The sequence below is a fragment of the Diuraphis noxia genome, unplaced genomic scaffold (assembly GCF_037042655.1).
Source record: "Diuraphis noxia isolate RWA-SAM2 unplaced genomic scaffold, SU_Dnox_SAM2 contig0004, whole genome shotgun sequence".
Classification (NCBI taxonomy): domain Eukaryota; kingdom Metazoa; phylum Arthropoda; class Insecta; order Hemiptera; family Aphididae; genus Diuraphis; species Diuraphis noxia.
The window spans coordinates 9,505,732-9,521,272 of NW_028301714.1; the positions used below are offsets into that span (position 1 = coordinate 9,505,732).

At 26.8% G+C, this 15,541-nt stretch overlaps 2 protein-coding genes across 7 annotated transcripts; one reads left to right on the plus strand and one right to left on the minus strand.

The window, feature by feature from the left end:
• Positions 1-365: 365 nt before the first annotated feature.
• Fem-1 (protein fem-1 homolog B) lies at positions 366-10,085 on the minus strand. Of its 3 annotated transcripts, none has more exons than XM_089225187.1 (13): positions 9,357-10,085; positions 9,115-9,292; positions 8,552-8,755; positions 8,055-8,216; positions 7,799-8,000; positions 7,240-7,383; positions 5,957-6,131; positions 5,198-5,341; positions 1,540-1,766; positions 1,222-1,335; positions 1,025-1,152; positions 805-951; positions 366-744 (listed from the first exon to the last, which is right to left on the minus strand). In XM_089225187.1, exons 1-12 carry the CDS (start codon positions 9,540-9,542, stop codon positions 815-817), a joined length of 2,001 nt encoding a protein of 666 aa, XP_089081313.1. In that variant the 5' UTR covers positions 9,543-10,085; the 3' UTR covers positions 366-744; positions 805-814. The 3 variants fall into 3 exon arrangements, with proteins under 3 accessions (XP_089081313.1, XP_015363716.2, XP_015363715.2); XM_015508230.2 differs by having other exon boundaries at positions 366-723; positions 9,357-10,083; XM_015508229.2 differs by having other exon boundaries at positions 366-951; positions 9,357-10,083.
• Positions 10,086-10,422: 337 nt separating this feature from the next.
• Positions 10,423-14,500, plus strand: LOC107161723 (ataxin-10). 4 transcript variants are annotated; one of them, XM_089225189.1, is made up of 8 exons: positions 10,423-10,506; positions 10,748-10,900; positions 11,959-12,311; positions 12,457-12,621; positions 12,843-13,135; positions 13,213-13,400; positions 13,474-13,537; positions 14,191-14,500. In XM_089225189.1, the coding sequence occupies exons 3-8, from the start codon at positions 11,971-11,973 to the stop codon at positions 14,376-14,378; spliced, it is 1,239 nt and encodes a 412-aa protein (XP_089081315.1). In that variant the 5' UTR covers positions 10,423-10,506; positions 10,748-10,900; positions 11,959-11,970; the 3' UTR covers positions 14,379-14,500. The 4 variants fall into 4 exon arrangements, with proteins under 4 accessions (XP_089081315.1, XP_015363721.2, XP_089081316.1 ...); XM_015508235.2 differs by lacking the exon at positions 10,423-10,506 and adding an exon at positions 10,513-10,662; XM_089225190.1 differs by lacking the exon at positions 10,423-10,506 and having other exon boundaries at positions 10,513-10,900; positions 13,457-13,537.
• The last annotated feature ends 1,041 nt before the right edge of the window (positions 14,501-15,541 follow it).

The following is a 15,541-nucleotide window of genomic DNA, read 5'->3' on the forward strand; positions in this document are numbered from 1 at the left end:
GATAATTCTACTAAAAGTACTGAGGAAGAAACATTGTCCCACGCAAGTACAGTGTTTGCTACATGTGGGTGTAAAGTCCTCTTAAGTCATATTTTCAGGGTATATTCAGTGATTTATTAGAGCATAGTAAATGTATATTTTGAGGTTTTTAAGGGCATTAAGTCCCTAGACTAATTAGTGACCAATGACTTGTTAATTTCATATCATAAAATGTACATAAAATAAATAAAACCATAAGGTAGGTGCAAATACTAAATAGTTAATATGAATGAAATCTTATTCTTGCTGTTGACAATATAAAGTAAATGGAGAGGTTAAGACAACCACCCATTTATAAAAATATATAAACAAATATAGACAATAAATTTAAACTTTTTTAACAATATTTTAATAGAACACTTTTTTTATCCAAGGTTTCTATAAAATATACATAATATACATGATTACAAGATTAAATAGCTATGCATTATACATGTTTTATTTTTTTTATAGAAAGTAGTAAATTATTTCATGCAATTTTAATATTCATAAGAAATCAACTAATCACATTTAAAGTAAAAACTGGTTGTACATTTTTGTTTTCATAAAAATATTAAGAAATAAAAAGTTTATAAAAAAAATTTATATATACATGTAGGATAGATAACTCATAATAAAAATGTATTATGTTGAAGTCTCTTCAATATTCTACTGTAAGCATTCATTGATCTGCTTACAGCTAACCTGCATAAAATTATGACTTAACTATTAACTTTTGTAGGTCATATTGTAGGTAATATTATTTTGTCTAAATATTTTACTAACTATTAATCACTTAATGTAAATTAGTAAATTTTACTAATGTTTTTGGCAACTGATCACAGTAGTATTTTTTTGGAAATCGGCGCTTGAGCACACTGGCAGATAGACATTTCAAACTCCTTGGCATACTGTTTGTTAAATGGAATAAATCTAAACCAAAAATCAATTATTCACAATAAAATGGAATAAAGTTAAATAGGATAAAATAGTATAAAATAATTACTTGACAGATATCCTGTATGAGGACAAACCCCTAATTTGTTTACATAGTCTGTATGAGCACCAGCATTCAATAACTCCATGACCATTTTTCTTGTGTCTAAGTCATCACTGTCATGTGGTATGTGAGGACTTAAAATACAATTATTGTAAAATTAAAAACATGATTGTTGATCTCAAAAAAATAATATAAACACTTACAAATCTGTAATAAATTTACCAATGTAATGGAGGGGTGTATTTTTATCATTGTCAACTGCATCTACATTCGCTCCACAATGAACTAATAATTTCATTGCAAGAAAGTTTGGAAAGCTGCAATAAAAAATATATAGGTACAATAAGTAGTCTTCTAGTATAAAAATTCAACGTAGAAAACACTAATTCACATAAAAATATAAATCTTTCAACTAAAGAATTTTAAGTAAAATCTAGATTACAGAAGTATGTGTAACAAATAAATAGGTAAATTAAAATTAAAATTTTCTAGTTATTGTATTTGTTTTAAAATTATCTTACCAACAAATTCCTGTAGTAAAAATATTGTCAACATTTGTGTCATAATTAAGGCACAAGTGAAGTAATGTTTGACCTTTATTTGTTTTGAGTTCAAGTTTATTTATCTCCACTATAACTTTCATCAAATCACCTACCAACGGATCTTCATTATTATTATTTTGTAATAATGCGATACTAGTTATAATAATTAGACCAAGCGTAGACTTAATATTTGAATAGTATTCATCCTATTACAAAAGATAATTGTATGTTTTTAATTTCATAATCACAAGTATTAACCATTTTTTTAAATTAGAAATGTAAATGGGTAGTTTCCGTATTATCCAGACTTCATAATATGTTGATCAATAATTTAATGGACTACCACTATTTTTATATAATATAATCTAATGCAATAATATCATATTGGTGGTGCGTGTGGCTGATTGTAGGACACTTTTAGATGTGTTGAGTATTATGTTGCAGATACTGCAGGAGTATTTCACATGTTACATATTTTACAAATATTATTTAATTCACATTTTATTTTTGTATAAAAGAAAAAATATTAAAATTAAAATGTCTTAGTAAAGTTTAATGAAAATGAAATTTAATTTTATACTATATATGCATTTAAAAAATATATTTGAATTTATGTAATAAATAATGAATTTTTTGAAAGGGCATTTATTAACATTTTTTAAGGCACTTATATCTGAGCCCTACTAGTAATATATTATGGGATTATTCATTATTATAACATCATAAGTACATAGTACACATAAATTGTTTGCATTTCTGGTTAAGTTTTGAGTATGTTTAAATAATCATTACACTAAGATAAGATAGACATTGGGAAAATTGTGTATTTCGGAATAGAAAAGCAAAAATATGCCATACAAAATCCATGGGCAAGTTAATTGGTTTGAAAAAAAGTTGTATAAAACAGCAAATTTATACAAAAACAATCATTGATTAAGTAATGTCAAAAACTTAAAATATATTATGTAATATAACAGTAGTTATTAATTTGAATCATTTTTTTTTAGATATGTTTGTGTTATGTTAACAGAGAATAACTTAAATGGAATGAAAACTGATTATAAATATTATTCTAGGAGACAATAGCGCATGAAATCATTTTTGGTAGAATTTTATTATAACAGTAGATATTTGAGAGCATATATAGTAAAATATTTAAAAATATTTGTTTTTTTAAGTTTTGAGAATGCAAAATAAACTTTACCAAAAGCAATTTAAGATAATATTAAACAGAGATCAACAGTATATTCTAATAGTTGGCAAGCTTACAATACTTAACAAATAAAAGATACTATATACAGATGCAGTAATTTTAGAGTTAATCACACTTTTAATGATGTTGGTACTGTAACAATGGTCCACGCACAAAATCTAGAAAGATTATAGGAATCAGTGAAGCAGCACACATTTTTTCCCTCCTAAAAATAAAACTATATTTATATTATTTTTGGTGCTAGTTTGGTAAGCGCTCTACAGGTTTTGCCGTTCTACACATGGTCTACGTTTGGTACGGGAATATTGGACGACAATAATCTGCCTCATTTTGCTGGCCAAAGGAAGTAAGATAAGGGTAGATTATTAGTTGGAGATGCTCCTCCCTCATTGACAAATATAAATGCCACTAATAAAATAAAAATGTAGTACGAGGAGCGCATACCAAACTAGCACCATATTTTCATTATACATAGTTGACAACGTTGTTGAATGACATAAAGTAAAAATACATAATAGTAATCTACCTAAATTTTTTATATAACTTCATAAAAGTGGACCATACAATCTATATTTATATAATTTTTGTATTTTATTATAATTATATAAATGTGTTGTAATCTTGTACTGTTCTTGTATTTTGTTTTAGATTTTGAACGAAGTGATGAATGTATTGATTTTACAATGATGAGTGTGGTTTTTTTTTTTTTGCGTCTGTGTACAGCATAACTAGTTGAAATAATGCTTCAATTTCAAACTTTGTGGGTGCTTTCTGATGTAAAAGTGAATATCCTTGGTGCATTATAGAGGTCAAAAGTAAACATTTTCCAACGGTTTTCAAAAAAATCGAGAAAAACAAAAAAAAAATGACAGAAAAACGGGAATTTTTTGCAAAACCAGTTTTCGACCAAATCGATTTATTTATATGGTTGTAATTCAAAAACTAATCACTGTAAATACTTGAAATTGTTACCAAATGTTTATGTTAGTGTTATTTATATACAGTTTAATTTTCAAAATTTTTTGACTTATTTATAGACAACTGAAATTTTAATACAAGGTTCCTTATGAGTTGTTCTTATTGTAGCTAAAAAAAAAATTTAAAAATCGTTAGTCAAAATTATTTTTTATAAGCGTTTATAGTTCAAATTTTTACGAAATCTGTCGAAAACGCGAAAATTTGCAAGTAATTTTGAAGTTGAAAAATCATAAATTTTTTTGTGTTTATAACTAAGGATTAAAAATACAAAACTAAGTTTTCCTTCAAGTAGCTATAGAGAAAACTCGAAGCATTATTATAGGAAAAATGTTAAGTGAATTTGAATTTTAAATTTTTACGAAATAGCGTAACAATAACGATTTATCCCCAAACAATTTAAAATATTTGTTATTATTCAAAAAGTATAAATTGTAGATACTTGAAAATTTTACCAGTTATTTAGATCGGCATTTTTTTACATGATTCAATTTTCAAAATATTTTGACTTTTTTTGAGATATAATATATTATAGACAACTGAAATTTTCAATTCTTCTGAAAATTTTTTTTTGAAGTGGCAATAAAATTTTTTTGGCCTAATCAAAATACTTGAAAATTTAATAAAAAGTTCCTCATAAGTTATTCTTATAGTGATTAAAAAATTATAAGAATACATGGGCACAATTTTTTTTTTTATTGGCATTTGAAGTTCAAATATTGACAAAATCATGAATTTGCAAATTATTTTGTAGTTCAAAATTCATAAAATTGTTTGTATTTATATCTAAGGTTAAAAAATTCAACACTAAGTTTTCCATAAGTTTTTCTTCAAATAGCTATAAAGGAAATTTGAAGCGTCATTATAAGAAAAATGTTTTGAGCGTTTGAGTTTTAAATTTTTATGAAATCGCGTAACAATAACGATTTATCCTCAAACCAGGCATATGTATATCTATGATAATATAAGTATTATGAATTATGATAACTACATGCAATGTTTTTGGAAAAATTGATTAACCATGCCATATGTAAAATCTGTCCTAATTGAAAAATAAAATATTTGTTTCAAAATAGAATATATGACAATATTTAAATATAATATATCCTAGACTGACAAATCATCTCCGTTCAGAATCGTTTTTCGTGTACAATGATACCTATGACCTATCATTGCATTCAAATCTAACCTACCCTAGGTCCACCCCACCACCTAATGTACAGCAGAGCGACATCCACTTACCCGCTTTTTTCCATTAAATATTCTCTCTCTTTCTATTGCATTTTTAAATTAATATATTTAAATATACAAAAATAGCGGCAGTTCAAATAATATGGTACACGGTAGTCTGGTAAATAAAATTCTCAATCAACCTATATAGATAGTCTGAATAATATGTAAGTATCTAATTATAATGTCGTTAATATTTGTAATTTAATAATATTTTACCTTTGGTAATTTTTTTTCAGATGAATGATCAGGTTCAGACAATCTTTTTTTAATAATAATTAATTCATCATATGCAGATTGTAAAATATTCTTTAAATCTGATAATTTGATTTTAGTATTATTTTTAATCATTTGACAAAACACCTGAGAAAAAATTTACATTAAGAATGGTAGTATACAAATTTAACATTATAAGTATAACTAAAACATTAATGGAAACAGAAGCTCTAAATCATATTGTTTTAGTTAGAAAAACACCTTTCTATATTACTCTATAAAATAAATATATAATCTACTAGTTCTAATCCTAGCGGTAAACAAAATACATAACGTAATAATATTATTGACTATTGAGAAAAACTAAAAATAGACAATAATATGCCGGCTATGGTGTGAAATCTGATTATTCAAATACGTAAAATACTGTTCTCATGGGTTCTCAAAATATGAGTTCATCTTAAATAATTTTAATTGAAACCAAATTATAAATTGTTACCTACTAATTATTATATCAAAAAACTTTTCATTTATAATTGTAATATTTCAGAAATTCTTGGGGTCGTAATACACTACCTTTGCGACCCCCAGTTTACACCACTGATTATTATTACTATTTTATTATTACTTTGATTACCATTAAAATTTGTGAAACAATAGATAATAATAGAATAGAATATTTTTTAAATTAGATAAAATGCGTTATGTAGGGTTTTGAATTTCTGTTTAAGATTCTGCTCTGAATTAAGTTTAAAATGTTACCTGTGTGAATCGTAAAAGATCTCTATGGATGCTATGTTTATTATGATTAGCTATTTTTAAGGCATGATTCCAGAGAAGTATACATGGTGTAAAATTTTGCGCATCTGCATAAACAGCACCACGGTATATGATTGATTGCAATAAATCTGGACTGTTTTCACCTAAAATTCGTTCTCTAAAATAATAAACATAAGTAAACAAAACATATGTTAAATAAAAATGTATTTATTTTAATTTTTTTGTTTGTTATATTGCAGTTTTTTATTATAGTCTTCACCAAACTAAATATATTCATTATCTATTAAAAAAATCTGTAGTTTCAATCATGAAGTAATACTTATTAAAATAATTACTAAATTATGCTAGAGTAGGAGGTGTGTAAATAATTTAACAATGTCATATTATCTTACTCAAAAATTACAAACTGTTAAATTAAAGGCAAACTTGGTCAATTCTGTTTTACCTGTTTTAGATATATAGATTAATGATGAATATAGGCTCTAAAATAATTTTTTTTTACCAAAGATGCTGTAATTATATAATATGAAAAAAAGTACTGAAAAATTGAATTGTACAGCAAATACCTTAATTTCAATAAAATCATGGTTGAATTATAATCTTTAGTCAACTCTTCTAATTGTATTATACTTCAGTAGAATGTGAGAAGCATTCAATTGATAATTGTGGATCTATCATCTATTTTTCGAGTAAAGCTATTGCAATGCCTTCTTATGTGGCTTTTGCTTGGTCAACTCTTTTTCATGCCGAAATTCCACCATATTAGTTCCAAACAGTTTGACGGTTAATGTAATATTGTTAAAACCGCCTACCAGTCTGTTAAAATAAGTTAAATTGCCATGGATCCTCTAATAAACTTTAATTGATTTTTCAGGCACCAAGGAACTCATAAGCAATGAATATTAAAACCGCCCAACATCTGGTCTAAGGTCCGAGCTCTCACTTTAACTTCTAGATAATATCTCACAACAACATAGTCCTTAGAAGACAACAAACCCAATTTAAGGGTTACACTCATGTTCACAATCCTGCAATGAATGTTGGCAACAACCACAATGGTAATGCCATTTAGACAATTATCTCTAATTTTAATATTCTTTTTATTGGCACTCAACATGTCAACCTTCCTTTTTTCACAATCTCTGCTATCGAATAGTTTATTTCTCTTAGAAGTATTACTTGTTTTTTCTATAGTAGGTTATGAAGATAAAAAAAATGGAATATAAATAATAAATACCAAATTGTTCACAATAAACAATACAAACCTAATTATTAGTGATTCAAAATGTATGGCTTCAGCATTATCTTTTATATTTAATAATTCTTGCATGGTTTGACATTCAACTCTGTATTTGTAACATTCGATTGTTTTGTTAACTTTTTTCTTTATAATTGGATGCATCTCATACCTAAAATTATACACAATATTTACTATTTTGTTTAATGTTTACAATAATATACAGTAGGTACGTTTTTTTTATAACATTTAAGGACCCTCAAAACCTGGGTAAATGTTACCCATTATACCTACATACTTTACAAAAATTAAACACTAGTATCTATGTAACCATGATAAATTTAACTATATACAATTTGTATTTGTTTAGATTTCATTAAATGAGTTTTTAAAATTTGACTCATATGTTTTGGGGTTAATTCGCAACATCTTACGTTTGTTCTTACAGTTACAATTGAGTATTACTTAAAATTTTACCATCAAGAGTAGTTACAAGTTAGATAAATCTCAATTGAACAATTAAACCATAAATAGAATACTGTTAGTATTAATAAATAATATTATAATATACAAATTAAATTTCATACCGCCTTTTCATTGCTCGAACTAGAATATTATATCCCAGACGTAAATCATAATGATCTTTATCATTCAAAAATGAAGCACCTAGTAACTCTTCAGCCTCTATCTTCTCTTCCCGAGTCAAATTCAATAAACTCATCTCATTAATGAGACAATATACAAAATTATGATGTGTTCTTTCGGCTGCCACCAAAATAGGAGTCAGAGCTAGGAAAAAAAATATTTAAACTAATAATTTAAAAAATCAAATTATATACACACATTGATGATTTTTCAGTTGTTGAGCATTAAATTCTATAAGTAGTTTAGCAACTTCCAAATTATCAGCTTGTGCTGCAAAGTGCATGGCAGTAGATCCACAATTAGTTTGTACATTAATATCCGCTCCCTTTCTCAACAAATATTCAACAACTTCTTTGTGATCTAGATTAAAACAATATTTTACTAATTAAATATATAAATAAAATAACATATTGATAAGTAGAAAAAATGCATGTACAAATAATTCTAATATAATATTTAATTTAATCTTTTAGTTCTACGTAAATATTGTAAAATTGACTATAGATCTAATATGAGTAAATTAAATACATTTTAATGTTTTAGTTAATTTTATTAGACACAAGGAGACTTTTTTTTAGCAGTCTTGAGAGTTTTCTTAAAATGGTTTCTTAGAAAATAATACAATTTAAATGAAATATTAAAAGATGTTTCATATTTGTATGTTTAAATGTAACAATACGATTATATATACTAACTATTATGAGAAGCAATCATCAGACATGTACTATTGTATATATTGGTTAAATTAATATTTGCTCCATGTTCAACCAAATATTCAACAATATTTAGATCTCCTAAATAACAAGCCGCTCGTAATGGAGACGACTTAGTTTCAGTAAGAAAGTTAACATTTGCACCTTTCTCAACAAGAATTTTCACTATTTCCATGGACCCAGTTCCTAGAAATTCAAAAATATAAATTAGTTTGTGAATTGTGATAAATAAGAGCAAGTATGTTGTATGTTAGATGATCGTATAACCTATTCTACTGAGACTAATCAAAAACTATATATGATTTATTTTGTATGCATAAAAACAAATATTATATAGAACACAAAATTTATAAGTACAATAAATATGATAATAATATAAATTTCTAAATGTTAAAAGCGAGGATCAAACTTCACATACTATGTTTAAACTAGTAAGAGTGAAATTGAGGTATTTATTACTAGTCTAATTATTATTGTATAATTTTAATTTAATAATATAATGTAAATGTCTATGGATAAAATAATAACTGAAATAAAATACTGACCAGCCGCACACCAAAGCGCTGTAACTCCTTTGACAAGTGAACCAAAATTCACTACATCTCCTGTTTTGTCCACTGCGACATTGAATCTATTGAACAATTCTTTCACAATTTTTATTTGGTCATTCAAGCTGGCCTCTATTAGCAGCGTAAACTGCTGATCAAATTGGCTGGGGTAAGTCTAAATGGGGAAGAAGACAAGGGATTATTGAACAGATATAGCTATCAACTGAAATCAATAATACCCTGTTAATTAAAAAATCTGTATCGACGATTCCATCCATTTTGATTACATTAATAGTTTCGGTGAAGCGAATGTTCAAGTATTCTTTGTCTCTATCCATTCTGTTAGAGTGGGATAGAAACGAGTGAAAACAATAAGGATCAACATTTAAAGGCGGTTCTGACGTAACTAAGATACGTCGTGACATTTTTGGGACAAAACGAACGGCAGATACTCTTGTTCGGATAAGTAAGCTCGTGTGTCTACTTTGAGACTTCTCTCAAATATGATTATTCAACATTTGAGTCATCCAACACGTAAACAAGTACATAGTAATTCATATAATATAAGTTAATAACGAGTAAAATTTAAACGATGTGTGGTATTAATATTATAATATATTTTACGTATGATAATCGTTGACAAGTGATTAGTGAACAGTGAAGGTGAGAACACTAGCGAGCGAATGACTGAGCGATTAGTGTCTAGCGAGTAACGTGTAACGAGTAACGACTACCGAACTTTGATAATCAGTATAATCACAAATAGTATCAAAAAAATTACTAAAATTTGCATAAAATAAAGACAGGAGTATTTTAATAGGAAATGTTATTCATATAGATAATAGATAAAAACATATGAATACAATTATTACAATTATAATATAATATCGAATCATTAACCATAGAACCATACGCAGTAATTGTAATACATAATATTTTATAAATTAATTACTATCTATATAATATGACTCTATGAGTAACATACATTTTATTATTATCTTAAGTCTTAAATCATAATAATATACTAATATAAGTACAATTATGTAATTTGATTATTAATAATAATTATGATCTAAGGACTATTTTATCCACATTATCACAGAACAACAATATAAAATATTATTTATTTTTTGTTAAACATCACTATTATCACACAACGTCATAATCTTTGATAATGGTGCACATAGATAAATGATAATACATATTAATATTATGTATTATGCATGGTCTTATATAACTATATACGACCGTGGTATTATATATTCTGGTACCAATGTACCATGTTCTAAGTCCGAGGTAAAAAGTCCAAAAAATTAACCCAAGTCCTAACTTGTTGCGACTTGCGACTAGTTTAGATGACGTTTGGTACTGGACAAGCCGGACAAGCTGGTGAATAAATTGATATTTGATAGTAGGGTAGTTATTATTCTATGGGAATAATCACCACTATAATCGTAAATCGTTTTTGAAAATTGAAATAGTCAAATACTAAATAGTAAATAGTCGTAGCATAGATAAGTATAATAGTCGTAGTATAGTCAACAGGTACTCAATACTCAATAGTCAAATGATTAATGATCATTGAGCAAAATATTGTATAGATAATACCTTTTTGTTTTCCAAATTTAAGCACAAATAAACATTGAAATATTTAAAAATTGTGTTACCGACAACCGACTAACAGTTGCACACTCACACGGAATCAAAGTAATTAAATGTTCATACTCACTCGCTACTCAAAACAACAACACTAATCTATTCAATTGATTTAATCCTACAGCAGGTAAATGCACATTACACACATATAGTCATTTAAATTTTAATAGAATATAACTTCAATATGCACTTTTTGTTAATCCTACCGATGGACCAGATATCACAATAAGACTCATGAAAACTGATTTGAATTTGTTAATTTGGTACTCGTCTAATATGCTACCTACCGTTACTTCGTTGGTTTAGTATGCTACCTACCATAAAATAATAACAAATTAACAACAATTTATTTTTATTTTTTGATATTCTTTCAACGTACCGCTACAAATAACATCATATTTTAATTTGGAACAACTACCAAGTTCTGGGTGCAAGTTTCTCTTGTGAAGATAATTAACACAATATATTTTCCTCATTACATTATATTATATGCCCGGACAAATAGTGCATTGATTTATTCATTTTTGTTTATTTTAAAATAAAAAAATAAAAAGTAAAACTTGTAACGAATAGGACACTTCACGAACATAACACAGACACAATATAGGCTAAATTAATATATCTAACAGTAAGTTAACATGGGTCTTGGTAGATCAGATATCATAATGGCTATTAAGATATAATTTTGTAAAACTACTATAATATGTTATTTAGCTTAATGACTCAAATGTAATTTCCTGTAATAAAATGAAATAAAATAAAAATAACCACGGTATGTAGCATAGGTACTACACGCATACAGTTTTTTGGTAGATACCATTTTATGGTAGGGAGTATATTAGACGAGTATCATTAATTTGACTAATTGAGATCTATCTAGATGCATTTTAACTTTAAAGATATTAATTGATTTAAATTTATGATTATCAATATCTAAAATATACCTAGTCAAGGTTTTAAAAAATGGCCCGATTGATTTCAAGAAGATACATTACCTAACAAATTAAAATCAGTTTTAAGAAGTCTAATCACCTTATAAATCTCATCGGTATGATTGACTATATATTGCCAAATTTTGGTTGAAATAACTGAATGTTTGTAAAACCCTTCATCATTATTACTTACCTAGATTAATAACTTCAATAATATTATAATTTATAAAATTTTCTGTTTGTGACTTTAAAGACAAACAAAACGATGTCAGCTGCAGGTCAACAAAATAATGATGTACAAGAATTTGTGTGCCAAGTTATGGGTCTGAAATCCAGAAAAATGTCTGGAAGTCCAGACACTGATGAGATAAAAAACATAACAAACACTTTTCGTTGGCTTCGGAACAATTCGCCTCGTCTTGACGACAGTAGCAAGTGTCAACTGTTAGATTCAGGACTGATTGAAACCTGTTCTTGGTATTGTGACAATTTTTTTGCCAATGAGCCGTTGAGTCAAAGTGTATTGTTACAGTTTTTGGCCAACTTCTCAGTGGGTCACGAAAGTGCTCAACGCCAGATATTTGGAGGTTTCTGTGGCATATTAAGGTACATTGTTTTATCTGTAACCACATACATAGTTGTATGTAATGTACATTCTAACCTCTCAAACATATTTGTTAATACATTGATGCAATTATTTATTTATATATCATTCACATTGAATCCTAAATATTTTTGTTATTGTTTTTAGACATTTTATTTTATCTTCTGGAGATTCCAAACTATTGAACAATTCAATGATGCTGCTGTATAACTTGTGTTTGTGTGATGTCAACTTCAGATCAGAGATCTTAAAAAACATTATTATAATTCAACAAATTATGACTCATTGGACTCAAAATGAAATAGAATATAGGTAAAATATGTATAATATAATATATAATATATAATTTATTTAAACAAAACAATTGCAATTTTCAATGAATCTTTCAATAACTTCTTATTGCCTTAACAATAATTTGTGATTATATTTTAATAATATTAGAATAATGTTACACTACAATTATTATATCTGTATAATACCTAAATACCTATTGATTATCAGAGTAAATTAACTAAAAATTTTTTTTTTTTCAGTAAAATATTTTTAGATTCAATCTTCTCAAATTCAAAAGATTTTTTATTAGTCTATAAAAATCTTCCTGATACTTCTAAAGATCAATTAATGGACATTATTTGCATTTGGCTTGATCATTATAGTGAAGAAGTATCTATAGATGTCATTGTTGTGATAAAAAACAATTTTTTTATTGATTGTGCCATAGAAAAAATAACATCTCATGTAGTGAATGTTATCGCTAAGGCTTCAAATATAGAAAAATTTAATTCTGAAATCAAAAAAGACACTACTCTATTAAAAAAAATCATGGGTATGAAATTGTTTCATTGTAATAAAACATGATTTGTAATGTTGTGTGATTGATAAATAATTAACATTGTATTTTAGATTTGTTGGTATTCATACATAAGCGTGCCAATGATAATGACGGTTTAAACAATGAATTTAGTCGTGTGAAGGATTTGTCAGTTTTATTTGATTCAGATATACAAACACATAATAGATTTTGGTTCAAATCAGATCTAATACGATTGATAGCAAACATGTGTTATAATCACCAAGAACATCAAAACCTAGTAAGTATATCATATTGTAGCTCGAGCTTCAATAACCTTAACTTATAATTTCATAGTTTAAATTCTTTTACAGATGCGTACTTACAATATTATTCCCATACTGTTGGAATGTTGTTCATTTGATGCTAAAAATCCCTGTAAGTTTCATCTATTATTATGTTTAATATTAGGCAAAGTATTAGATTCCTTTACACTGTTTTTGGTCAAGAATAAATTTGATAACAAATTCTATGGATTATTATAATAAGTAATATACAGAGTTAATCAGTATATTTACTATAAAAATTTACGAAAACCAATTATACATTAAGAGGATGTCAGCGCACTATTTGTTTTTTCTTTCTGGCTCACTCGTAACATAGACAAAACGCATATACGCAGAATCATTTTTTCTATATCTTGAAGTAATTTTAGAGTAAAACCTCCCATTACAAAAAAGATAGAAAATAATATTTTTGAGGGAATGACATTGATTTGTCTAAATATTGTCTCTTAATAATTTAAACATTATTTAAATGTACAGTGTTTTTTTGTTTATTTTGAAAGTCAAATATCAATAAAATATAAAATCAATGTCATTCCCTCAAAAATATTATTCTTTATCTTTTTTGTAATGGAAGGTTTTACTCTAAAATTACTTAAAGACAGAAAAAATGATTCTTCGTAAATGTGTTTTGTCTATATTACGCGTGGGTCAGAGAGAGAAAACAAATAGTGCGCTGACATCCTCTTAATACAAATATGAATGCAAATCTATTATTATTGATGAACCATTTACTTTTTGTTTCAGTGATGCGAGAATGGAGTTTATTTGCACTTAGAAATATTTTGGAAGGAAATCTGGATAATCAAAATTTTGTAGCTAATATAGATTCTGTCAGATCCATTGATACTGAATCATCAGTTACACTAACAGATACACTTAAAATGGCTTCAATTAAGAATTCCATTTCAGATAATGACACCATGTTTATCTAAGTTGATTTATCAGTTTTAGTTCTGATTACCACTAAGCTGAATTTTACAACCACTATTTATTGTTTGTATATATTATTATGTGATTTTATTAAGTAAGAAAATTAAATATTTTAGTCTATCAATTTTTTTTTATTATTATTTAAAAGTTTCAGTTTTTAATTGCTAGGGTCATTTGCCAAAATTAAAATACAGATATAGTATGGTCATCGAAAAGTGAGACGCGATTGTAACTAAATTGTTATTAATCACTGTTTGAACATATTTTACGCTTTAAAGTAATATTGGGGGACCCCTGATAAAAATGGCCAGTAGTTGCATGAAAATCACGATTTTTTGCTGGCGGTATTAAAATAATAGTGATTATTAAAAGGATAATACTCACAATATATATAATATATAATAGTTAAGTGTTTATATTATAATTATGGAAGTTTGGTATTTACAATTTACTGCAGTCTTTGCTAATTAAGAAAGAGTGTTTAGCGGAAGTGTGACTGATTCTTATTTCAGTGATAGCAATAAGTTGATGTCGGTTGAGATTTGGAGATGTTGTAACCACTGTCTAATGAACTTTTGGCGGATTTTAGTTTGTTAACAAATGGAATGGAGTCTCGATGGTATTGCTATGACAAAAGAATTTAAATTTGACTAATATGGAGATGGTATTGGATGATATTTTATTAGTGGTGTTAGGGGAATTTTTAATAGCTAGGGTGGCTTCTTTATCGGCCACTTAATTTTCTTTTATCTTTACATGTGAAGGTAACCAAAGAAATGCAGTAATTTTCTGAATATCAATTAATTGGCATTGGGTAATTTGTGCGGACTTGGTTTTGGGAAAAAAGTGTTAAAATGCTGTTAGGACATAGGGGAAATCACTGTCTATCAATTTAAAGATGGAAATCAATTTTGGTGTGGTTAGTTGAGATGGATCATCATATAAATAATTGTTCATAGAATAAGCTAAATAAAATACTATTTTAGAATTTAGGAGAGTTTTCCATCTATTTAAAAGAGGAGGCACTTGCAAAGGTTTGTCGCTAACTCAAAAGCACCAGATAGCTTATCAAGGGATTGACTCCTTGTAATCATTAAAAATAACTGCAACTCAAAAACACTTTTCAGGAAACAATCCTAACTCTATTATTTATTGTTTATAAATA